Source organism: Pleurodeles waltl, chromosome 12 (genome assembly GCF_031143425.1).
Source record: "Pleurodeles waltl isolate 20211129_DDA chromosome 12, aPleWal1.hap1.20221129, whole genome shotgun sequence".
NCBI lineage: Eukaryota > Metazoa > Chordata > Amphibia > Caudata > Salamandridae > Pleurodeles > Pleurodeles waltl.
Window position 1 is genome coordinate 536,218,899 of NC_090451.1, and position 27,540 is coordinate 536,246,438.

The 27,540-nt window shown below is 46.3% G+C and overlaps 1 protein-coding gene across 2 annotated transcripts in view; it reads right to left on the bottom strand.

Annotated features, from left to right (window-relative positions):
• PDPR (pyruvate dehydrogenase phosphatase regulatory subunit) overlaps positions 1–27,540 on the bottom strand; it is a 685,893-nt gene that overhangs the window by 460,342 nt on the left and 198,011 nt on the right. For both annotated transcript variants that reach the window (XM_069217552.1, XM_069217553.1), the window contains exon 5: positions 397–560. In XM_069217552.1, the coding sequence (XP_069073653.1) occupies positions 397–560 (164 nt within the window). The remainder of the gene's footprint in view (positions 1–396; positions 561–27,540) is intronic.

Here is a 27,540-nt window from a genome sequence, read left to right on the forward strand (position 1 = left end):
TCCTCGAATGGCTTGAATACGGTCTTCGAGACATCCTCGACTCACCAAATAACTCACTGGAAAACACGACAAAATGTTCAAATTCGTCAAAAACAGACCAGGGTAGCTCTTCTCTGGATCAGCGCGTGGCGCGGAAAGAAAAGAACTGCCTTCACTGCGTGAAGGAGGCATCTATATACTACTCCTGACGTCATCACGGTGACTACAACGCCAACGATGCCTGCGGAGTCGACCAACGCCATCTACTGACGCGCAAGGGTATTGCTCGAAGAAAAATCTCCGGATCCAGTCTGATGCCTGGGGGCAATTCTAAGCTAAGGAATCTGCAACTAGAAGTCTCTATCAGAATTATATTTTATTTAAGTTCTGATATTATGCACTCCTCAGAGAGCTCACCATTTTGCGCTGCTGCTTTAGCAAGAGCCATGCTCACATCAGCCGTAGACACAACTGCATCTTCAGGAACGTGCATAGCGCCAACCAAGTCATGGATATTGATGAGGGGGTGTAGGGAAGAGACTTGCTTGGGAGTGATGATCTCACAGGGAATCCCCATTAACCTGCAGAAGAATACAAGACAAAGTCACCTGGAATGTAAACACCAACATATACATCACAACTGAAAATTGTGAATAAGTTCTCATGCACTTATGCATAAATCCCTGCTTTTACATCTGAATACGCAAATGTATATTATCTGCCGACCCAAAGTAAAAAAGGCCTCAGGGCGACTATTGAAGAATTGTAAAGGTAGACAGGTGGAGGCCTGGGACAAGGAATGTGATAAGACGGCAGTGGCCACAGTGGTGAGAGTGGAAATGCAATCCAGTTGCTGATATCACAGAAGCCTATTGCCATGTGGGAGAAAGGTGGGTGACAAAAGTGGGGTCCATTCAGAAAACATGGGCAGCGACCCAAAGCTGGAAGGCTACCAGTTAAAGCAAGAGGCAAGGACAGAGGGAATAAGAGAAATCCAAGTGCGGAATTGAGGCAGGTGAGAATCCCCTATCAATTTGCTAGAAAATGGTGAGAAGCCATGGAGAAGGAGGCTGTTCTGAAGCATTAGAGACTACAGGCCTGTTTGGTCTGTTTCAACCAATGTTCCAAACAATCCTTTCAGTAATCAGAGGTCAGGGCAAATATAGCTGCAGGGTAAACCTGAGGGCGATAGTGCACATTTTGATTGAAGAAACTGGTGGAATGGCAACTAGGCTCCTTCCGGCTTGGTAATTTGGCGAAGTGATAGTAGTACTTGTGTGGAACCCCTGGCAGGCCCTAAGAGAAGCTCATGCACTGAGCCTAAAAGAAAACATGAAGGAGTTCAGATATCCTGGGGCAAGAGACTGGAATGATTCCCTGGAACTAATGCACTCCTGAAGTGGAATACAGCCTGCAATGGAGGGGGGGGTTGGGGGTAAGGAGCGTTATAATTATTGCAAGACAAGTGTAATCTGTCCTCTTCAAAATAAACCATATAAAAGAAAACAGGAAACAGAAAGAACAAATAGTACGGGCCTTTAGGCCAGGATGGTGAATGGTGAGTGAGGCTTAACAGTTCATAGAGAAGGTGGAAGAAAGTGAAAGATTTTATCATACTACATAGATTCACATCTAAGGACAAGAGAACAAGCAACCACACTACCCTGCTCTGCATCAGCTACCACTTAAAACAAACACACAAAAGGCGATGGGAGGAATGCTTGCAATTTGTCTAACCACTGGCAATTGCTTAGGGCAGCTCCCCAACCCATCATTCTTTTGCTCACCATGCCACCTCAGTTTGGCCCAACCAAATGCAAATCAGACTTGCCCTGCTTCTAATGGGAAACGTCTAGCCGGAAATGCCAGTTCAGGTCCTCACCAAACCAGAACACGAGCAACCAGAGACCCGTTTCGCTCTAATAAGGGCTCATCAGCCATGTATAGCTTGGTTACAGTAGCAGATTGAGCACAGGACCTACGTTTACCACTTAGCCATCTGAAATTCACCTCCATTTACTAACTTGCATGCAAAAAGAGTTTTGGAGCATGAAGAGGGGAAAAAGGGTAGTGATCAGTCACTAATGGAGAAAGGTCTTTTGAGAAAATCACACAAATGAAAATCCACAGAGATGGTTGAAATTGGATAGAGTCAGAGTCTTGAGAAAACGTGACTTCTACAGAATCAGATGTTATGTTATGTTAAAATGACTTCTAAAGTGCACATCTGCCCCAGAAGAGGCCTCATGACACTAATCACAGGAGAGACAAACCAGTAGCAGGGAAATAAGATCATCAGCCTAGCTGGAGAACTGCCAGGTCTTCAACTGCTTCTGGAATTGTAAATAAGTTTGAATCTTTGTAAGGTTAAGTGGAATAGAGTTCCATAAGATCAGGGCTAAGACATGCAAAGAGCAGCCTCCCATTCTGGCTCTGATAGGATGGGGATGTGAGCTAGGTTTAGGTCAGTGGAGCATAGTGCTCAGGAGGTCCTATAAAACTGCATGAAAATAGCTAGGCTGGGTGCTCCTTGCCTATATAGGATTTTATGGGAGATGTACACAGCTTTGAACTTAGTGTGCTTTTCAATAGGTAGGCAGTGGAGCTTGCTCAAAAGTCCTGAAGTAGAGCTGAATTTAGGGAGGGAAAAATGACATTGTGCAGCAGCATTTTGAACAACCTGCAATCGCGTCAGAACAGTTTTTTTGAGCCCAGGTAAGGGATGTTGTAGTAGTCAAGATGTAAAATGACAAGGGATTGTATAATCAGTTGGCGTATTTGCCGGCAAAAAGCCAGTTCCTTAGGATGCCAAAACAGTGACCTGATAAGAGTCTTGACTTAAGTTTCAAAGGATAACAAATCATCCATCAATAACCCCAGGTTTTTCACCACTGATTTTGGTTCAGGTTGGAGCTCTAGTATTTCCGGCCACCATTGATCGCTCCAAAGATGGGTATGCCCGCTCAACAGGAGGATCTCGGTTTTACTGGTGTTACGTTTTGAACAACTGTTGTGCATCCATCTAGCAATCCCTGTTAAACAGTTCTTAAATTGATACAACCTCCAGTCAGCTCTGCTGACAGGGAAATAATTTGCTGAGTGTCGCCAGTGTATGACACTAGTGAGATTCCAAAGGATTTCACCACCTCAGCCAGAGGTCTGACGTAAATGCTAAAGACCATCTGACTGAGAAGTGAACACTGAGGGATGATATCTACCTGTGCTCTTTGAGATGAATGAAAGGGGAGATATAAGTTGAAACGAAGGCTCCTTTAAAAAGGAGGTAAACCAGGTCAAAGCTTTGCCCTGTACTCCAAGTTGATAGGCAAGATAGTAAAATCGCATGTGAGACAGTGTCGAAGGCCGCACTTAAATCTAGGAGTATCAGAGCCTGAGATTTGCCAGCATCTGCTTGACTGCAAAGGGCTTCAGTAACGGTTAAAAGAGCAGTTTCAGTGCTGTGTGATGGTCTGAATCCATTTTGGGAACAATCAATATTTGATTTTGTTCTAAAAATTTGGTTAGCAGGTTATTTACATGCTTCTCCACAACCTTGGATAGAAATGGCAGATGGGAAATTTGATGATAGCTTTCTGGCTGTGAAGCATCTACCAAAGGTTTTTTTTTTAAGAAGAGGGATAAACTTTGGGTGTTTCCATGATAATGGTACTTCTGCAGCGCTCAGCGAGAGGTTGTCTAGTTCTAAAAAAGTAGGTGTAATGCTTTCCTTAAATTTTTAAATCTAGTCAGGTTTTAATGGGTGGCCCAGAGATCCAGATTTCAGTTGATCAATTAGGGTGGAAATAGCGTCTACGTCAATCAAGTCCAATTGGTCCAGCGTGTGGCTGGTCCCTGTGTCAAGAGAGGAAGGCTTGACTGTTTCATGACCGTTGTTAAAGTGAAGATAAATATCACTGACCTTATTGACAAAATGATCTGCAAGTTTATCACAGTGGCTATTGGACGTTTCCACTAATCTGGAAATGGGTGTAGGTGTAATCATGCGTTCACAATGGAAAAGTTTTCCCTAGACTGGTTGCTGCTGTTTTTGATTTTGTCTGCATAGAAGTCGGCACTGGCTTTTTTAATCAATTTCTGGTAGCTTTTAATCGAGTTCATATATTGTATTCTTGCTGCAGCAGCGTAAGTTTTCGCCAAGCGCGCTCTAGTTTTTTACACTGCTTCTTTTTAGTGAGCAGTATTTCATTAACCTAAGCAGCTGGGGGCTCATTCCCAAGTCTACAGGACTTGGCCGGAACAGAATGATCTTAGGCAGAAGTGAGCCATGCTTTAGTGAAGACTGTGCCTGTCCTATATTAGAATCTAGTGGGGGCACACTCTTCTTGATACAGCTGGAAAAGGTAGATGGATCCAGTTTATGCCATTGTCTTCTCTTCAATAGTCATTGGCGCCATCTAATGATGCAGTGTAGTAGTGATGAGCAGGACTTTATCCAAATGCACCTCAGTTGTAGCTACAAGTTCAACAACTTAAAAAGATCATTGGAAGATTTTGAGAATGTGTTGCAAAGAAGTAAAATTACTTACTTTTGGTAATATTATTTCTGGTAAATACAGAATCTTCCAACAGATTCCTTGGCTTACAAATTATCCTTCCAGGTTTCTAATTGGTCCAGAAAAGCATTTCCCCAGTAGCAGCTCTCCAGTGCCGCTAGGCTGAGCCATGCTGCTCTAACTGTGACTTGACCTCAGGACACGATTACACTAGAGGATATCAGGTGCCAACCTGCACACTGGCATCAGCCCTTGACCTTTTTCCATGCACCAACTAGACGTGTGGAGAAGAACGGAAACAGCAATGAGTGCCATAAATAAAGTGCATCAGTGGTTCCCAACCTTTTGACATCTGTGGACCTCCATCTTTTTTGGAATCCAGGGACCCCCCACTGAGTCATTACTGAAAGCTGGGGACCTTATCAGTTAATATGATTTAATTTTCTAAGCATTCTCAGACCCCCTGAGGAGACTTCGCAGGCCCCCAGGGGTACCCGGACCACAGGTTATGAACCACTGAAGAACAAAATATGCCTGCAATCCCTTTAAGTAACTAACTCGTAAGGGTAGAATCAAAAATGAGGCTCACCAAGGGCAGGGCAGTGACATCAGGTGATTTGTCTGGGGACTGCTGGGCCTCAAAAGCATTTCTACCCTGAAGCCATCAAAGGATTCAATCTTGCTTTCCTGAATGGGAACCCTGGCCGCTTCACAGAGTAACAGGCTTGCAAGCCTTCAGTCAAAATCTTAGACTTCTCCTCCGCGGAGGGCAAGATCAACTCCAAGGGTTGAGCTTCAGGCCTAAATCAGGAAACTTACACTTAGGGGTCAGGGAAGTCAGGGATGTCTGCTCTGGTGACGTTTCTAGGACACTGGAATTTTGGATATCTAAATATAAAAAACGGAAGGCTGGAGGCAGGCTGTAAGTGAAGTGGGCGAGCAGGGAAATGTTTTTCTATAGATTGCGTGTACTGAATGCCACTGATGCCACTGATGCCACAGTAAGGCTTTGCAGCGCTAATAGTATTCCCATTAGACACCACCAAGGTACGCAGCAACAGGCAGGTGAAAATAAGGGACTACCGAGCAGAAGCTGAGGTATCAATGGTAAATGCTGTTTTTTTTTCTCCCTGCAATGCTTTCATGACACGGTTATCTTCTGGTAGATTTTGCCAGATATTTGTGTGCAGTGTTAAAGCAATTAGACAGAATATTTAACCCAGTGCTGCTGCAAAAGAGTGCTGCTTACCTTCCCATGGCCTCAGAGGCAGCACACTTTAAAGCAGCTCGGCCTGCTTGTATCACTATCCCTTTCGGTTGGAGTCACTCTCTAGGCCTTTTGTCTCCATGATAATTTACCCTTTCCTGCACTAACCCTCCCATCCAAATGCAGTGGGCCACCACCATGCTCCATAACAAGTCATGCGGAACAATATTAAAACTTGGAAGGAAGTTATTAGACTTCGAACCATCATACTCTGATACTCTGTTGGAACAATTATTATTATTTTTTTTAATCAGGCACTGTTAAGCTGTCAGTGTGAGAGCAAAAATCTCCTATATCTGGGCAATTCTCTGAGACGCATGGAGGTACTCCACCAACAGAACATTATTTAAGTTTAATTTAACCGTTTCCTTTGTGATAAGAATAATTTTGTCTGATGATTTCAAAATCATCATTGTACTCTGGTCCATGGGTGGCATCTGTATTGGTGCTGAGGTTACTTTGACAGAATGGGGGTGAAGCCTTGACAGGCTTCAACTTCAGAAGCCAAAGCCAGAAGCCAAAGCCAGAGTCCACAGAGGTGCACTGGCAATGCCACTGAGGTAGTTAAGCTTTCAAAGAACATGCCTCCCCATTGGGAAAGGAAGAGAGAGAAAGAACAGAGGGTGCAGAAGTCACCCTGAACAGGTCCAGTATGCCACTCAGGGAGGCCTCGACCTGTGCAAGGCTTTCTGGCTGGGTTAAGTAACTGACCCGGAGATTACAGTCTCATATTTTTGAGGTCTGGATCTTCTCCGATGATGAGGAAGAGTGACATCAAGACTTTGAATTGTTGCAGAGATGGGACAGTTTCCTCAAGGAAGAAGGGGACTTCTCCTTCCTATGCCACTTTATTTTTATTTTTATTTATTTTTTCAGTACTTTTAGGCGATCATTCCTCTGCAGGTGCCTTATCTTTGGGCATAGGACATTGCTTAGGCATCTCTCTGTTAGCATTAGCCAAAAATAACTTGGCCTCCTGCTTCCACATAGACTGTGGGTGCACAGACTTGCAAGGACCGCAGACTGCAACACCATACTCCAAACCAAAACACCACACTTCTTTGTGGTGTGGTTCCAAAAGGGCATCTTCACACTTAAAAGATTTGGAAGAGGCATTTGAGCTAGCCGCTGTCTATTGCAGAGGAATTTTGTTAGCAAGACTCCAAGTGAGAGCTCTGGCACCACTTCAATGTGGTGCAGAAAACCACAAACCAACCCCAGCGCATAGGTTAGTGCCCAATAAATTCTAGTGTGATGATGTCCAGAGGCAAGTTACAGCTGGAGACACATGGCAGCACATTCACATCTGTGGAGAGGTATTACTGGGGAAAAGCTTTTCAGACCAATCTGAAGCCTGGAAAGAAAATTAATTAGTTGTGGAATCTTCAGGAAGATATTTCCATCAGAAACAAAGTTAGACTTCAGTGAGTTCCGTCACATGCTGAAGGAGAAGACTGTCCAGTAACTGCTACACATAATCCCAGGCAAAATAGTTTTCCAAAAAATCAAACCTGTTCACACCTAGGGCCAGATGTAGCAAGTTCCAATTTTGCGATTTGGAAATTGCGAGTCAGTGCAACTCGCAATTTCCGATTCGCAAAATGGAATGCAGAACGGTGTCTCAGACACCGTCTGCGATTCGCTATGGGGTCGCAAAGACCCAGCTCATTAATATTAATGAGGTGGGTCGCATTTTGCGACCCCATAGCGAGTGCCTGCACAAACAGGGATGGTGGCCTGCTGAAGACAGCAGACTTCCATGTCTGTGACTGCTTTTTAAATAAAGCAGTTTTTTATTTATTTTGCAGCCCGTTTTCCTTAAAGGAAAACGAGATACAAAATAAAAATAAAATAACTAAACCATTTGCTTTCGTTTTTTCAGAGTAGGCAGTGGTCCATTGGACCACTGCCTTCTCTGAAAAAACATTTTGGGCAACATCCGCAAAGGAGAAGGGGTCCCATGGGGACCCCTTCCCTTTTGCAAATGGGTTACCACCAGTGTGACACTGGTGGTAACTGCGAATTGCTTTGCGACCGCATTCGCGGTAACAAAGCAATTTAGCATTGCGATGCGAGTAGTAAATAGGGAGGTGACACCCCTTCCTATTTGCAAAGCGCATTCACAATTTGCGAGTCGGTACTGACTCGCAAATAGTGAATGTGCATCACGATGAGCATTTTGCATGGCGCAAACTGCGATTTTCGCAGTTTGCACCATGCAAAATGCTTGCTACATCTGGCCCCAAGAGTCTAACTTCGCAACAAAAACAGGACTTCAGACAAATGTACTGGCTAAAGAGATTTCTTTCCTTAACAGTCAAAGGAAATCCTACAGTGGGCAATATATATTTAAAAACAATTATTTACAACTCTATCATGACTTACCAGCATCTAATGTACAAAACATGAACAGAACTCAAATTTACCATAGACCTACTTAGAAAAGAGAAGATCTAATGCAGATGAAGCCACCTTTTCTGATCAGTTTACAAGTTGAACAATAAAAATAGGCAATCAGAACTTAGGAGAGGTGAAGTAGATTCAGTAAACCCAGCAAGATAATGGAGCGCAACAGACATGGCATCAGAGGCAAGGTGTTGAAGAATCAAACCCTTACAGACACCGAGACCCTGTAGGACAGTAGCCAGTAAACTAAATCCACTCTAATAAACAGAACAAAGGTATGTCAACAACTCCATTTGCAAGGTGGATTTAAATGTGGTCGAGTTTCAGACACATTAGTATTGCATAACTTGCCTTTGTATACTGGTGGAGGGGGACACTGAAGTGTCAGGGGGCTGCATATCAAACAGGAATTGTTACAAGGAAGGTTCCTGGCTGGAAAACTAAAAGAAGATGCTTAGTGGGGCAGTTATCATGGAGGTTAAATGTCTGGTTGTCATCTACCACTATGATACACAGGGTAGATACAGCAATTTAAAAAAATTCTACCTAGCTTTGAATTCCTTTAAGCAGAAGACTGGCAAACTGCATACCTTAGAGCAGCAGGTGTTCCACATCTATCCCAAAAACTAAAAGTCCAGCTGGAAGTACCAGCAACTAAAAAGGAAGCATTGATTGCAATAAGGAAATATGCCAGGCCTGATAGCTTTAGAGACACCTACTTTGAGTTATTTCTTCCTGGCTCATTGAAGAACTAAGAAATAATCAGGACACGTCAAGTCAATATGAGTAAATCTGAAACTCCAAATATCCCCCATGAACAAATTAATGCGAACTCTAAGAAGTTGCTTTTCAATTGGAATGTCAACACAGTTAAATATCTAAGTTTGTGAAACATACCATAAATACAGAGCTTTTTTGCAGTAATCAAGTTTGACTGCTGATATGCAATCATGACTTTAAATAAGGGTAAGCAAAGGGTAACAATTCTAAAGGCTAAATCTTCACCAATGAAGTATAATCTGTTTTTTGGCAACAGATTTGCATCCTTGAGCTCAGATTGGGGATCAGAGTGCAATATTTCTTCATAAAGTGAGGTGGATTAAGCATTGACTGGGCAGCTTTGAGTGCAGAACCTTGTCCAGCTGCCTCAACAAAAGATCCTCCAGAAGTGATAGCCTGATTGGAGGACAGATGCCCATGACCAACACCTGACCCAATCTATAGCCACTAGGATGATTTGAGTCCAGTCCTTCCTGATATTTTTAAGCACCTGGTGCAGGCGAGATAGTGGCAGAAAGGCGTACAGGAGTCTTGCAGTCTACTCTAACCAGAATAGATCTCCATACGAGAGCCGTCTTGGGAATTCCAACACAGAGGTTTTGACACTGCATGTTCTTGACAGTGGCAAAAAAAGAAGTAGCCAAGGCTCTACCCAATGTCGGAAGATGACCTTGATGCCACCACCATTCGTGATCTGCAAGGTGCCACCAGCTGAACTCATCTACCCTGGCATTTAGGGATCCCACCAGTTGGTTCATGATCAGGGAAATACCCTGATGCTCCAGCCAACCTCAGAGACTCAGCGTCTATTAGCACAGGACCCCACCTACGTCCTATTTGTTGCAGTACTACATGGTGTGTCCATGAGTACCTGCACTGGCCTTCCCTTGATGGACAGCAGGAAGACTTGCTAAGATGAATAGTGACCACCGACATCACTTTCCTGAACACCTATGGAGTGCTGGTAAGGCCAAAGGGGAGCACAGTAAAATAAAAATGCTGCTGGCCCACCTGAAACCGCAGGTAACAACCATGGCATTGCAGGATGAGCACATGAAAGTATGCTTCTTGCAGGTCCAAGGACCCATCCACTAGATCAAATCCAGAGCAGGCAGAACTCGGGTGAGTAAAAGCATTTTGAATTTAAAAAGCCAATCAGAAGACAAAAATCTGAAACAGGATTAAGGCATCCACCTTTCTTTAGCACGAGGAAAGAGGGAAAGTAACAACCTGTCCACAATTCCAAGTCCAATAGCCACTTCCAAGGTTGATGGATCCTTTGGCCAGTAAGGCCTGCACCTCTAGTAGCAAAATGGAGATATGCTCCTTCGAAAGCTGGTCTAATCTGGGAGGAAGTAGTCGTGGGTCGGAGAGAAACAGGAAGGAACAGTCCTGCTGAATGATCTGGAGGACCATTTGATCAGATGTGATGGACTGCCACTGTGAGACAAATGTCTAATTCTGTCTCCCACAGGGTGGTTGTGTTCCATTTATGGCAAACTAAAGTGGTTTGGAAGCTGATTCCGCATGGGCCGGGGACTGAGTAACGCATTGTCGCTGGTGACTCGCGCAATGTCTAGCTGATCCCCTACCATGAAAAGACTGGGGGGTGGAGGGCCTGGCATTGTCTATATATCATCGAGACTGATGCAAAAACTGACATGCATGCACGGATTAAAGCGTTTTAGGGCAGAGTTGGCTTTCTTGCAAAACATGGGGGATCCATCGAAAGGCATATCCGTAAGTGATGCCTGTTCATCTCCAAAAAAAAACAGTGGGTCACATCCAAGCATGTCAATGAACCACCATGCTAGTGCCCAACGTTTACGCCAAGCAATCAGTAGTATCATGGCCAGCTCTAATTACATAATTTGGTGTCATCTGACCATCCTGTACAGTTTGATCCAAAGAGGCCCAACACTCCTCCAGGACCGCAGGAAAGATCTCACTGGTCATGTCCTAGAGGGCATGAGTGTAACAGCCTACCGAAGACCACTTACTTCCTGAATGTGTAAATCGTTTTTGACTTCCTGTCTGAGGAAGTCAAGGGAAACAAATTAAGATTTACTTTGCTAGTGGAAGCCTGGACCACTAAACTCTCAGACATCGGATGCTGCATAAGAAAATCCGGGTAACCAGGCACCGGTCTGTGGCATCTGACCGCTTGCCTGTTGACTGGTCGGCAACAGCAAGGCTTAGCCCAAAAGTGCCCATAAGGCAAGTGCCCATAAGGCTGTCAGTCAGGGCTTCATTAAATGGAAGTAAGAACTCAAATGAGTCTGACCCAGGATGCAAAACCTTGGCAAGAAACGTTTGTTCTGACTTCAACAGAAGGCAGCTGTCCAAAACCTCATCTGCATGTCTAATCACTCAAAAAAATGATGTACTCTCCTCCATTGGGTAACCAAGAGGCAAAATCAACCTTGTAGCTGAAGAAGTATCAATCCCACGAGCTACAAGACCACATATATATCATCATCATAATGTAGCAGAAAATCATCCCTATCATCTTTATCAGGTGGAGGCAAATTCTGGTCAGAATCCGAGCCATAAAGATGATGAAACCTCTGAGGAAGTCTTTGGTCTGAGTCAAACGATCTAGCAGTTGGGTACTGTGAGAAATGGTGTCTCTAGTTGGCAGAGGTATACACCATTGTCCAAGTAGGGACCACAATACTAGTCAGGGTAAGTCACACACAATCCAAATTATTCTGTGCCACCCTCTGGCAGCTTGGCACTGAGCAGCCAGGCTTAATTTAGGATGCAATGTGTAAAGTATTTGTGCAATAAATCATAAAACAACACAATGAAAACACCACAGAAATACACCACACAGGTTTAGAAAAATAAAAGATATTTATTCTGGTTAAATTAAGGTCAAAATGCTAAAATTCAGTAAGTACACGTTCAGATATCACTTTTGTAAGCTTAAAAAGAGTATTAACTCTTAGAAATCAGTTGTCTCTTGGTTTCACAAAGTACCTTGGTTGGGTCAAAAATAACCAGCACTGAGACCGCAGAGGAGATGATTGGAAAAATAGGGTGTGTGCCTAAATTACCGGCGTGAAACACACAATGCGCTGTTTCTTTCCACCAGCAAGGGGCTTTGCATCGAATTCCGGCGCACAGTCTTGGTTCCTCATTGCGATGCAGGTTTCTCTTTGACACCCAGGGACAATGCGTGGAAATCCTGGGCATGAGGGGCGAAGTCACAGGCGTCGCGTCGATCCCGTAGGCGATGCTTCAAATTGTCAGTCTCACTTCAAGCGCTCTGTCAATTCTTCACCCGGGAACTCGGGCTGCACCATTCTGGTTTGGCTGTGCGTTGATCCAGTAGGCTGTGCGTCTAATTTCCGGAGGCAAGGCAGGTGCTGCGTCGATTCTTCACTCAGGAAGTCGGGCCACGTCGTTCCGGTTCGGCTGTGCGGCGATTTTCTCGTCACAAGGCAGGCTGTGAGTCGTTTCCGGCAGGCTGTGCGTCATTTCCAGCAGGCTGTGAATCGATTTTCGGTGCATGAGGAGTTCCTTCAAGAGATTAAGTCTTTTTGGCCCTGAAACTTCAGAAAACAGGAGGCAATCTCAATCCAAGCACTTGGAGAGCACTTCTCAGCAAAGTCAGAGGGCAACAGGGCAGCAGGGCAACAGCAGGGCAGCAGTCCTTCTTCGCAAAGCAGTCCAGATGAGTCCTTTGGGCAGCCAGGCAGTTCCTCTCAACAGGTTGCAGGTTCAGATCCAGAAGTGTCTGACTTGGTGGGGTCAGAGACACAGTTTATACACCTAAAAATGCCTTTGAAATGGGAGAGACTTCAAAGAGTGGTTTGGAAGTGCACAAGGCCCCCTTTCAGTACAGGTCTGTCTGCCAGGGTCCCAGTAGGGGGTTTGGTAGTCCGTTGTGTGAGGGCAGGCCACTAGCCTGTGGAATGTAGGTGTCAGGCCCTCCACCCTCCTAGCCCAGGAACACCCATTCAGTATGCAGATGAGTGCAGGTTTGACTGAGTATCCTGTGTTTGTGGTTGTCTGGGTGAAGTGCACAAGGGAGCTGTCAAACAGCCCATCCAAGATGTGGATTGAAGACAGGCTGTAAAGCACAGATTGATTTTAAGTGCCGAGAAATGTTCACTTTCTAAAAGTGGCATTTCTAAAATAGTAATAGAAAATCCAACCTCACCAATAAGCGGGATTTTGTATTACCATTCTGGCCATACTAAATATGATGTGGTTACCCCTTTCCGATCAGAATCCACCACTCAAACGGTATATGAGGGTAGCCCTAATGTTATCCTATGACAGGAGCAGGCCTCGAAGTAGTGGAAAATGACCTTAAGAGTTTTCCACTACCAGGACATATAAAACACGCATGTACATGTCCTGCCTTTAACCTACATAGCACCCTGCCCTATGGGTCACCTAGGGCCTACATTAGGGGGTGACTTATGCAGAAAAAGGGGGCTTTAAGGCTTGGCAAGTACTTTTAAATGCCCAGTCGAAGTGGCAGTGGAACTGCACACACAAGCCTTACAAAGGCAGGCCTGAGTGATGGTTAAGGGGTGGCACAACCAGTGCTGCAGGCCCACTAGTAGCATTCAATCTACTGGCCCTGGGCACATGTAGTGTACTTTACTCAGGACTTACAAACAGAACAAACATGCCAATTGGGTATTGTAGGAAAATGGCTCCCTGTTGCAGTTACCCTCCACTTTTTTGCCTGATATTGATGCTGACTTGACTAAGAAGTGTGCTGGGACCCTGCTAACCAGGCCCCAGCACCAGTGTTCTTTCACTAAAAATGTACCATTGTTTCCACAATTGGCACACCTCTGGCACACAGATAAGTCCCTTGTAAAAGGTACCAGTGGTACCAAGGGCCCTGTGACCGGGGAAGGTCACCAAGGGCTGCAGCATGTGTTGTGCCCCCTAAGGGACCCCTCACCTAACACCTGCACAATGCCATTGCAGATTCTGTGTGATGGTGGGTAGAAAAAGGCAAAGTCGACATGGAATCCCCTCAGGATGCCATGCACACAAAATACTGCCTGTGGCATAGGTAAGTCACCCCTCTAGCAGGCCTTAAAGCCCTAAGGCAGGGTGCACTTTACCACAGGTGAGGGCATAGCTGCATGAGCAATATGCCCCTACAGTGTCTAAGTCTATTCTTAGACATTGTAAGTACAGTGTGGCCATATTAAATATATGGCTGAGAGTTTGTCAAAACAAACTCCACAGTTACATAATGGCTACACTGAACCCTGGGAAGTTTGGTATCAAACTTCTCAGAATAATAAACCCACACTGATGCTAGTGCTGGATTTATTACAAAATGTATACAGAGGGCATCTTAGAGATGTCCCCTGTATTTTACCCAATCCTCAAGTGTAGGACCGACTGATCTGAGCCAGCCTGCCACGGAGAGACGAGTTTCTGACCCTATGGGGTGGGAGAGTTTGAGCTCTCTGAGGCCACAAACAAAGCCTGCACTGGGTGTGGGTGCTTCACACCTCCCCCCTGCAGTAACTAACACCTAGTGGGGAGCCTCAAAGGCTCAGTCTTCATGTTACAATGCCCCAGGGCACTCCAGCTAGTAGAGATGCCCGCCCCCGGACACAGCTCCCACTTTTGGCGGCAAGTCCAGAGGAAATAATGAGAAAAACAAGGAGGAGTCACCCACCAGTGAGGACAGCCCCTAAGGTGTCCTGAGCTGAGGTGACCCCTGCCTTAGGAAATCCTCCATCTTGTTTTGGAGGATTCCCCCCAATAGGATTAGGGATGTGCCCCCCTCCCCACAGGGAGGAGGCACAAAGAGGGTGTAGTCACCCTCCAGGACAGTAGCCATTGGCTACTGCCCCCCATACCTAAACACCCCCCTAAATTGAGTATTTAGGGGCGACCCTGAACCCAGGAAATGAGATTCCTGCAACCTGAAGAAACAAGGACTGCTGACCTGAAAGCCCCGCAGAGATGACAGAGACAACAACTGACTTGGGCCCCAGCCCTCCCCGCCTGTCTCCAGACTCAGAGAACCTGCACAGTGACGCATTCAGCGGGACCAGAGACCTCTGAGGACTCAGAGGACTGACCTGCACCCAAAGGACCAAGAACCTCCCGAGGACAGCGGCTCTGTTCAAAAACAGCAACAAGAAACCAACTTTAAAGAGACTCTCGCCTCACTCCCGAAGGGTGCGTCTTCACACACTGCACCTGATGCCCCTGGCTCAAGTTCAGGACAACCAACACAGCAGAGAGGACTCCCAGGCAACTCCAATGACATGGACACCCTGAGTCGACCTCCCTGCACCCCCACAGCGATGCCTGCAGAGAGGATCCAGAGGCTCCCCCTGACTGTGAATGCCTGGTAACAAAGAAACCAGACGCCTGGACCAAGCACTGCACCCACAGCCCTCAGGACCGAGAGGAACCACCTACCAGTGCAGGAGTGACCAGCAGGAGGCCCTCATCCTAGCCCAGTCGGTGGCTGGCCCGAGAAGCCCCCCTGTGCCCTGCCTGCATCGCCACAGTGACCACCGGGGCCCTCATTGTTTTCAACAACAAACCAGACACATACTTTGCACACTGCACCCGGCCGCCCCTGTGCCGCTGAGGGAGTATTTTGTGTGCCTGTGTGTGCCCCCCCTCTCCCCCACCCCGGGTCTGCTCCCTGAGGGCGCAGGTACTTACCTGCTAGCAGACTGGAACCGGAGCACCCCTGTTCTCCATAGGCGCCTATGTTATTTGGCCCGTCCTTTGACCTCTGCACCTGACTGGCCCTGTGCTGCTGGTGCTGAGGGTTTGGATTTGCCTTGAACCCCCAACGGTGGGCTGCCTATGCTCAGGAGAATGAACTTTTAAGTGCTTTACTTACCTGAGAAACTATTACTTACCTCCCCCAGGAACTGTTGATTTTTGCAGTGTCCACGTTTAAAATAGCTTATTGCCATTTTTGCCAAAACTGTGTATACTACTGTTTTAATTCAAAGTTCCATACTTCTTACCTTCGTACCTTACATTTTATGTACTTACCTAAATTCTGAATCTTGTGGTTCTAAAATAAATTAAGAAAATAATATTTTTCTATATAAAATCTATTGGCATGGTGTTAAGTCTTTGAGTGTGTGTTCTCATTTATTGCCCGTGTGTGTACAACAAATGCTTAACACTACCTTCTGATAAGCCTACTGCTCGACCACACTACCACAAAATAGAGCATTAGTATTATCTAATTTTGCCACTATCAACCTCTAAGGGGAACCCTTGGACTCTATGCACACTATCTCTCACTTTGAGATAGTATATACAGATCCAACTTCCTACAGGTATGAACCAATGTTACCATGTTTAAGGGAGCGACCATATGCACTTTAGCACTGGTTAGCAGTGGTAAAGTGTATAGAGTCCTAAAACCAGCAAAAACAGTGTCAGAAAAGTGGAGGGAGGAAGGCAAAAAGTTGGGGGATGGCCACCCTAATGCAGTCAGGTCTAACAGGTAAACTGGAGTAGAATCATAACATGAGATTGTTTGGGAGTTTGTTCAGAGTTTACACTGGAATCAGCAGGAGCTTGATCTCCGGCACAGTTGGGACTGACATTGATGAAGAAGGAACCAGTGCAGGTCTTGGAGCTGGACAAGAAGTCGGCACCGGAATATGCAGAATAGCCTACTTAAAGATCTAGATCTGAGTTGGCTTTGCTGTTGGCCCAGGCAACTTGTGGCACAGAGTGACCAGTTGTGGAATGGGATCCACGATCAGGAGTGAGATCGACTGACACCTTGACACCCTCCCAATATCTCTTTGGCCAGTAAGTGGCAGGATAGGATCCAGTCTTGCTTTGACTCCTTATGCTTCTCCTTTGACTTGGACCGTGGAGAAGACATGCCACAAGAATGACCTCTAGAAAGGGAACTGGTCTGCGCCCTTGACTTGGAGTGGGACCTCTGCCAGGTCTCTGACTTCTTCTGGTGTACGCAGACATTAAGCTTCACTTCACAGTCCTGGATCGTCTCTAGGTGCATGAGGGCACATTCTTTACATGTCTGTCCTGGAGTCGTGTCCTGAGCCGAAACTCCAGAGACCAAGTTGGTACAGATCCATCAGCGACATTTCTCAATCACTGCATGACTTAATGGCGGCTGAACAATGGACACGCACAGCAGGCGCTATTGGTGCCCTGAGGCAATTCAGTCTGCACTTGGACCACACCCAGCGTGAGGTTCCCTGGTTCTCCTCTAACCACCAATACCCTGCTGTGCTCCTGCATGCTCCTAACCCCGGCCACTGCTTGCTGCACTGCTTCCATGACGCACCACATAACACTGAAAGAGAGTTCACATGCACCTCCTGCAAGTTCTCATGCACTCTCCCCTATATTCTCCCACACCCTACACCAATAGCAACCAGCTCCCCACATGCCCACTCACCCAAACCAGCCACCCGTTCACGCTCACACAGACATCACCCAATCAACACGCCATACTCATATGCATGCACCTCAACAACTGCCCAATCACCAAACACGCCAAAGAAGTATGCAACCTGCTACACAACCATGCTCCGGAATAGCTCTATCTCATGGAGACATGGCTAATTCCAACCTCAGCACTGGTCATCAGTACAGCCATCCCCGCTGGATACAAGATTATTAGGCAACACCGTCAGCACAAGTCTGAAGGTGGAATCGCCCTCATATTCAAAGGTTCCATCAGCTGCACCAACAACGTGGACACCCCCACTAGCTACATTGAACTCCTCACATTCAAGATAAGCATCACAGCCAACTTCTCTCTGGGCGAAATCCTCATCTATAGCAGACCGCCAGGAACCCACTCAAATTTCGACAGCAGCATTATGGACTGCGTCACATCTCTTATCATCAATGCCAGCGACTTCATCCACCTCGTAGTCCATAACTTTCAACCTAGAAGACTGCAACAATCCAAATTCTATACGCCTTCTAAAACACCTTGGCCTCACCAAGCATGTTACCAAACCCACCTACATTGCCGGACACCTACTGGACTTAATTTTGTCCTCAATCAGTAAGATGAGTCTCAACAAACCAGCAACTATGAACTGGACATACCACACCGTCATCTGTTTCAGCGTACCCATCCTGCATCATGACACACCTACCACCACCAAACCCACCTGCTGCAGCTGGAAAAGCATGTCAGAAAAAGTGAGTGCTTCCGCCCTCTCCGAGCACCAGCCCGAGTACACCACGACTTTTTGAAAGCCATCAAAAACCTCAACAGCTAAATCAACACATGCGCAGACAGCCAGCCTCGCCTCAAGCGCAACCCAATGGCAAGAGGCCAACAACAGTCCAGCTGGAACACAAAGGAACAAAGGTTGACAAAATGCCACCACAAGCAACTGGAGTGCAAATGGAGAACAAGTCGAGGCACCCCTGATAAAGACATCTTCAAATCCGAAGTTACCACTACCATATTTAGAAGACCAAACACACAGCTTTTACAGATGACATGAAATTAAAATTTATAAAGCGCAACATACTCAAAGAAGAGCTTCTAGGCATTATTACTTGATTTTAAATCCTCCAATGTCAAAGACAGAAATCCTAAGGAAGAAACAGAATAAAAACAATTCATTAAAAGCCTGCTTGAAGAGCAAGGTTTTAAGCCCATTAAGAAAGACGCACCAATCCGTGATTGAACGGAGGGCCAACAGCATGCCATCCCACATTTATCTCTCTGAAACACAGCAGAGCTGCCTCCTCGTCTCACAGAGTGGAATCTGGGTGGTTGTAAAATGAACACATTCATCATCCTCAAAAGCCTAAATGAGGTGTAAAAAGAAAAAATGTTCTGTAGACCTACTGGGCTAGCCCTACTAGCCGATCTACAGCTTTGGTAAAGCATTTTGAACTGAATGCACTTAGAGATTAGTGGCCAGTAAAGGTCCTTGAGACTCAAAAAAACTGAACAGTGTTTAGGAATATTGAGTAACAACCTGGCTAAGGCATTTTGAAGAATTTGAAGTAAGTCGGAACGTTTTTTGGAAATTTCTAAATATAAGGCATTGGAGTAATCCAGCCTAAAGGTGACCAGTTTTCCTGGCAGAGAGAGGTAAAAATGGAAGTACCTTGTGTATAAATACACAAAAAAAAGTATTGGTGACAGCCTGAACCTGCAATGAGAAAGATAGCTGGGACTCAAATGTGACTCCTAAGATGTGCCAACGTCTTTTCAAGGGTAGTAAGTGCTACATAATTACAATTACAGATTCAATCGGACATGGTGGGGCACATAGCTCAGTTGGTCACCAGTCGTACCAATGGCATGGGCACTGCAGGGGCCCCCGTAAGAGGGCCCCACAAAGAATTTCAGTGTCTGCTCAGCAGACACTGAAATTCGCGACGGGTGCAACTGCACCCGTCGCACCTTCCCACTCCGCCGGTTCCATTCGGAGCCGGCGTCCTCGTGGGAAGGGTGTTTTCCACTGGGCTGGCGGGCGGCCTTTTGGCGGTCGCCCGCCAGCCCAGTGGAAAACCCAGAATCACTGCAGCGGTCTTATGACCGCGGAGCGGTGTTCTGGAGGGGGGAACTCTGGCGGGCGGCCTCCGCCGCCCGTCAGGGTTAGAATCACCCCCATTGTGCCGAGTCCAGAAGATTATTAGTACAAGCTAATGAGTGAGAAAAGAATTGATATGAGCTTCTAACATTTTAGATGGTGCAGGTAACAGAGAAATAAGTCTGTCATATGCTACATTTAGAGGATCCACATCGGATTTCATTATAATGAGAGTTATTACAGTAGATTTCCAAGAAACTGGGACTGAAGCAGATTTAATTGATGAATGTATTAGGGAACAAAGAAAAGGAATGATGGTGGAAGCACACAATTTTAGGATATGCGCGTACAAGGGTCATTCGGGACCCTGAAGAGCATTGGTTTAACAACTTCTGCAGGTCTTTATCAGTAATAAGTGGAAATCCTCTTAGATTCAACTGTCACCACTCGCCCCAGGCAACGTGGAAACTAATTCTGGTTCATCAAAGGACCTACACATTGCCAAGATGTTATCCTGAACTTTTTGAAAAACAACAGCAACACCTTCTCCTTGTCAAGCCGAATAGTCCTGCTGAATAACAGAGTATTCCAAAGGAACAGCTTCCACAATGTTTGAGGAGGAGGTTAAATTGAGCCACGTCTTGGTAAGTGTAGGAAAGTACCATCTTGCCTGGCATGTTACCCCCATTTTTCACTGTATATATGTTGTTTTAGTTGTATGTGTCACTGGGACCCTGACATCCAGGGCCCCAGTGTTCATAAGTGTGCCTGAATGTGTTACCTGTGTAGTGACTAACTGTCTCACTGAGGCTCTGCTAACCAGAACCTCAGTGGTTATGCTCTCTCATTTCTTTCCAAATTGTCACTAACAGGCTAGTGACCAATTTTACCAATTTACATTGGCTTACTGGAACACCCTTATAATTCCCTAGTATATGGTACTGAGGTACCCAGGGTATTGGGGTTCCAGGAGATCCCTATGGGCTGCAGCATTTCTTTTGCCACCCATAGGGAGCTCTGACAAATCTTACACAGGCCTGCCACTGCAGCCTGAGTGAAATAACGTCCACGTTATTTCACAGACATTTTACACTGCACTTAAGTATCTTATAAGTCACCTATATGCCTAACCTTTACCTGGTAAAGGTTAGGTGCAAAGTTACTTAGTGTGAGGGCACCCTGGCACTAGCCAAGGTGCCCCCACATTGTTCAGGGCCAATTCCCCGGACTTTGTGAGTGCGGGGACACCATTACACGCGTGCACTACATATAGGTCACTACCTATATGTAGCTTCACAATGGTAACTCCGAATATGGCCATGTAACATGTCTATGATCATGGAATTGCCCCCTCTATGCCATCCTGGCACAGTTGGCACAATCCCATGATCCCAGTGGTCTGTAGCACAGACCCTGGTACTGCCAAACTGCCTTTCCTGGGGTTTCACTGCAGCTGCTGCTGCTGCCAACCCCTCAGACAGGTTTCTGCCCTCCTGGGGTCAAGCCAGGCTTGTCCCAGGATGGCAGAACAAAGGACTTCCTCTGAGAGAGGGTGTTACACCCTCTTCCTTTGGAAAATGGTGTGAAGGCAGGGGAGGAGTAGCCTCCCCCAGCCTCTGGAAATGCTTTCTTGGGCACAGATGTGCCCAATTCTGCATAAGCCAGTCTACACCGGTTCAGGGGACCCCTTAGCCCTGCTCTGGCGTGAAACTGGACAAAGGAAAGGGGAGTGACCACTCCCCTGACCTGCACCTCCCCTGGGAGGTGTCCAGAGCTCCTCCAGTGTGCTCCAGACCTCTGCCATCTTGGAAACAGAGGTGCTGCTGGCACACTGGACTGCTCTGAGTGGCCAGTGCCACCAGGTGACGTCAGAGACTCCTTCTGATAGGCTCCTTCAGGTGTTGCTAGCCTATCCTCTCTCCTAGGTAGCCAAACCCTCTTTTCTGGCTATTTAGGGTCTCTGTCTCTGGGGAAACGTTAGATAACGAATGCAAGAGCTCATCCGAGTTCCTCTGCATCTCTCTCTTCACCTTCTGCCAAGGAATCGACTGCTGACCGCGCTGGAAGCCTGCAAAACTGCAACATAGTAGCAAAGACGACTACTGCAACTCTGTAACGCTGATCCTGCCGCCTTCTCGACTGTTTTCCTAGTGGTGCATGCTGTGGGGGTAGTCTGCCTCCTCTCCGCACTAGAAGCTCCGAAGAAATCTCCCGTGGGTCGACGGAATCTTCCCCCTGCAACCGCAGGCACCAAAAAGCTGCATTACCGGTCCCTTGGGTCTCCTCTCAGCACGACGAGCGAGGTCCCGCGAATCCAGCAACTCTGTCCAAGTGACTCCCACAGTCCAGTGACTCTTCAGTCCAAGTTTGGTGGAGGTAAGTCCTTGCCTCCCCACGCCAGACTGCATTGCTGGGAACCGCGACTTTTGCAGCTACTCCGGCCCCTGTGCACTTCCGGCAGAAATCCTTCGTGCACAGCCAAGCCTGGGTCCACGGCACTTTAACCTGCATTGCACGACTTTCTAAGTTGGTCTCCGGCGACGTGGGACTCCTTTGTGTAACTTCGGGTGAGCACCGTTTCACGCATCCTCGTAGTGCCTGTTTCTGGCACTTCTCCGGGTGCTACCTGCTGCTAAGAGGGCTCCTTGTCTTGCTCGACGTCCCCTCTACCTCCTGGCGCAATTTGCGACATCCTGGTCTCTCCTGGGCCACAGCAGCACCCAAAAACGCTAACCGCACGATTTGCAGCTAGCAAGGCTTGTTGGCGTTCTTTCGGCGGGAAAACACTTCTACACGACTCTCCACGGCGTGAGGGATCCGTCCTCCAAAGGGGAAGTCTCTAGCCCTTGTCGTTCCTGCAGAAACCTAAGCTTCTTCTGTCCAGTAGAAGCTTCTTTGCACCCACAGCTGGCATTTCCTGGGCATCCGCCCATCTCCGACTTGCTTGTGACTTTTGGACTTGGTCCCATTGTTCCACAGGTACCCTCGACTGGAAATCCATAGTTGTTGCATTGCTGGTTTGTGTCTTTCCTGCAGTATTCTTCTATCACGACTTCTTTGTCCTTGGGGGAACTTTAGTGCACTTTGCACTCACTTTTCAGGGTCTTGGGGTGGGCTATTTTTCTAACCCTTACTATTTTCTAATAGTCCCAGCGACCCTCTACAAGGTCACATAGGTTTGGGGTCCATTCGTGGTTCGCATTCCACTTTTGGAGTATATGGTTTGTGTTGCCCCTATCCCTATGTGTTCCCATTGCATCCTATTGTAACTATACATTGTTTGCACTGTTTTCTAAGACTATACTGCATATTTTTGGTATTGTGTATATATATCTTGTGTATATTTCCTATCCTCTCACTGAGGGTACACTCTGAGATACTTTGGCATATTGTCATAAAAATAAAGTACCTTTATTTTTTAGTATAACTGTGTATTGTGTTTTCTTATGATATTGTGCATATGACACTAAGTGGTACTGTAGGAGCTTCACTCGTCTCCTAGTTCAGCCTAAGCTGCTCTGCTAAGCTACCATTATCTATCAGCCTATGCTGCTAGACACCCTATGCACTAATAAGGGATAACTGGGCCTGGTGCAAGATGCAAGTACCCCTTGGTACTCACTACAAGCCAGTCCGGCCTCCTACAGTAAGGAAGATAGCATCAGGCTTGTAGTCCTCAATAAATTCATGAACATCTAACTTTTGCTTTGGTGACAAACAAACATTTATATGAAACATTTTGAAAGCATGTTCCTTCGATCGGAGTGTAAAACCTTTGAACAGAAGTTGTGGAACCCTTGAGGGTGTGCTGAGCGGGAGGACTAAGATACAGATCTAAGAATTTCTAGTAATGGTGCACTAATCATGCACCTACCTTCGGTGTTAAGGGTAAGATGTTCCCCTTCTTAGTACTGAAGAGTGTTTGTTGCTCCTCGACCGGAAGAGGAAGGGGGGCACAGTCCAGGCAGAGATGGGCTTGCCTTTGACATGCCGTGGACACACAGCAACGCCCTTCTTGTAGCCCTCCACCTTAACAGAGACCCCCAAAACCTAGAGCCCTGACCGCGCTAAACAGGTCAAACAAGACAATATCGAAATAAAATGGAGGGTGGACAAAACTAAAAATGGATCCCAGGCAAGATGCTATGTGTGAGGGAAAGCTCCCTTTCCTCCAGCACCATACAAGGAATCCAAGACAAAAAAACTGAATTGGAAGACATAAAACTATAAAATTAAAAGAAAGACTCCACTTGTTAGAATATCAAACGGGAGCCAGGCACCTCCCTTCAAACAAGGAACATAAAATTCTGAGTTAACTCTCTAATGCAATAGCAGTCTGCCCAATGTACAACTAGTATAGAAAGTGCAAAAGCATTAACATCAAGGGAAAGGCGATGTGCAGCAGTGCCCTTCTCTGCCTTAATAGGGGGCGTGGTCAGGGAGTACCCAAAAGCTAGACGGGTTACCGCGCTAAACAAGTCAAGCAAGACACTGTCGAGAGAAAAAAAGGGGGGCATGGGGGAGCAACTAAACTAAAAATGAACTTGCACTGAAGCCAGTACAAACAGCAGCAAGGAAGATCGCATTCCATCATCAAAGATTTCAATGCATCTCCTGCCTCCTCCAGCAACATCACCCCCTTACAAAAAGACAACAAGCTCTGGGAATTCTTCTGTAACAAAGTCACATCCATCAACTCCGACCTCAACTGGACCCCGGACTTCCCATCAGGGCATATGAAGGACCCCTGACCTTTTGGTCTGCCATCACCAGTGTCAAAATCGCTGTTACCATGAAGACCATCCACTCAGGGGCCTATCTGAACCTTCCTTCACCATACCTACTCCAAAGAACACCTGCTGATCAGCGAAGCACTAACACTCATTCTTAAAGCCTCCATTAAGTCGGCCACATTACGGGATATTTGAAATTATACCACAATCATGATCCTGCTCAAGAAACCATCCGTTGACTCAGCCCCACATTCCAACTACAGACACATCTCCAGTGCTTAATTTGTAAATAAAAAGGTGCCGGTGCCCAAAGCCCTCATCTTAAACATGCTGCTGCTGCAATTAAATGTTTGAACATGAAATACTGAGGCAGCGTAATCCTGAAGCCAGCTCGGGCCTCTTCAATTCATATAAAGCCACTCCCTGCCCCTTCAGATCACTCTTGCAGCTTTCTCCCTTTGTGACACTTTTTCATTTTTCACTTCCTCGGTCTTTCCCATACGTGTCTTTTGCTCGCAGCAAATGCTTGAGGCAGAAGAATAAGCGCCGGCCCTCAAAAATAAGTGCTGGTGCTCAGCACCGGAAACAAGAAGCACAAATTAAGCACTGCCCATCTCCTTCCTACCATACACAGCAATGGTCTTAGAGGAACTAATCAACTAATGCCCCACCAACCATTTCAGCAATTACCAGCTCCTCTCCCGATTCAGGCCCAACCATAGCACAGAAACAGCACTCACTGCTGCCACAGAAGACACCCGCATGATCCTTGACCGAGAAGACACTGCAGCGCTCATTCTCCTGGACGGCTCTGCAGCATCTGACACGCTCTCACAACCCATCCTCATCAGGCGCCTGCAAGGGTTTGGCATCTAAGCATCCACTCTATGCTGTATCTGCTCCTTGTTAACAGGTAGAACACAAACTGTCAGCCTGGCACCTTATTCCTTAGAAGCCTACAAACTCATCTGCAGTGTGCCTCAAGCCTCATTGCTCAACCTCACTCTCTTCACTCACACATTATCCCTCTGGCCAACATCATCTGTGCACATGACATCAACATACTTTCCTACACAGACAACAAGCAACTCGTACACTCCCTCACTGACAAGATCCCCAGCACAAAAAACAAGTTTACCGCCTACATGACCAAAGTCGCTAACTGAATGAAAGCCAACTGCCTCAAGCTCAACACCAACAAGATAGAGTTAGCGATCTTCAGCAAGAACACTTCACCATGGGAATCCAACTGGTGGCCAGCCAAACTCAGACCCACAACTACATACAGAACCAATGCCAGGAACCTTGGAATAATCATCAACAGCAAACTGGCATGACCACCCACGTCAACACCATCACTGTATCCTGCTTTCACACCTTGAAGTTGCTGATTAAGACCTTCAAATGGCTCCAAAGCAACACTAGAAAAACTGTCACTCACTCCCTAGTCACCAGCAAGTTGGACCATGGAAACACCCTTTACTCCAGGATCCCCAAGCAACTTATTAAAAGACTACAAACCATCCAGAACTCACATCACACCACACCTCAGTGATCTACACTGGATGTGGATACTCAAATGTGCTCAATTCAAACTCCTCACACACACACATTCAAGACACTACACAAGTCTGGCCCAAAGTACCTGAGCGGTTGCATCTCATTCCATTAATCACCCAGATTCCTTTAGTCTTTAGGGCTCCTACTTGCACACATCCCACATATACACAAAGCCAGATCAGAAGGACGGTGTTCTCTTACTGTAAGTCCACATCAGAGCTTCTTCCTCTTTTTATGAATTCCACAAGAAGCTGCAGACCTGGCTTTTTAATTAACCAGTCTACCATGGGTACAGCTAGGCACACACACCTGCTCAGTGCCAGCGCAGGTGATAGTATGCTTTATAAATACACAAAAAACCTGTAGTCTTCAGTGGGACATCACTCCCATGCATACTGATAAAAATAATTTGTCAACAAATGAAAAGGGAGTGGAGCTTCGATCCGTATTCAAAGGCATGGAAAGAAAGGAACGGTGGTTGGTCTGCAGGATTTACACGTATATTCAGCTCTGCTCTGTCACTTCCAGGATGGAACGTGGTCAATGAGTAGCTGCATGACACCACCTGCCAGCGTGCTGGTGCACTGCTATGAAGATGTCCAGATCCAGTCTGGCACCAGGGAATATACAAAAGGTGAGAAATCTGCACATAGAAGTATCCATCAACTCTAGACTAAACTTTGTTTGCACCTCAACCTTGCTCGTTCATTGATGCAATTCACGAAATGTCTTAAACCCTACCTTATCACAATCCTTCTATCATCATGCACTGTGTACCTTCGCTCCCACATCTAAGCTCTCTAATCCCTCCTGCATTTGCAAGCATTTACTGTCCTCACTTCACATTGTAAAAGTACTTGCATGTCCCGGTAGCCTCACATCTTGACTTCAGATGAGGTTCATTTTACTAGGCACTAATGCTTTCATTAGAAATAGCCACCAAAAAAATAAAAATATAGAAACACAAAATAAAAATATAGAAAGGACAAGGCTGCACGGAGACGGCGGAGTGTGTCCTCGATGCGAGAAATTAGATCCTTCCAGCAAATAAAAAGTAATTTTCGAATCCCCGAAACCACGGGCTTCTGAGACTGAAAACAGAAATCAGGGCTTCACAAGAATGCGCTCTACTTTCAAAACACTGTTATTGACCAAAGAGCACTCAAGTGAGTATGATAACCAAGTGTAAAGAAACATGTGGGCCATTAAAAACTCAAGGAAAGAAGAGACGATAGCAACTTTCGAGGATGGTAAATAGACAGTGTTTTTATTAGAGCAAATAGCTTTGAAAGATGGCCTGAGAGGGGAATATAGTGGCTAGCCTGGAAGCCGTTCGGCAGTTGTTGAAGTAATGGGGCCAAAGAAGGGTGTGACTGTGTCTATTTCTCTCCAAGTTGAGGCAGAGAATCATAATGAAATGAGGCGTGGGTCAGAAAAAGAAACAAAACTGCAAGATACAAAGGCATGAAAAAAGTAGTACCTGGTTAACTGATGGCTATGTTTTCCCAGCAGAACTGAGAGCATGGAAGTTCAAACACAGAAGGGGAGCGACGGCTCAAATTCCTCTTTGGAGGAACATCGACAGAGTTTGCTGTTGCGCAGCCAGTTTGCTGATGGAGAAGCTGCATGTGCTGAGGATACAATGGAAGTGTGGCTCCAGGGCTCGGAAGTTGTTAGAGCTGGAAGGTAACACGGGAATCATAAGAGCCATAACGGGCAATTGGGAAACCGCTGTCAGCGAGAGTAATAATAAAGATAGAGAGATCCTCCAACAGTAA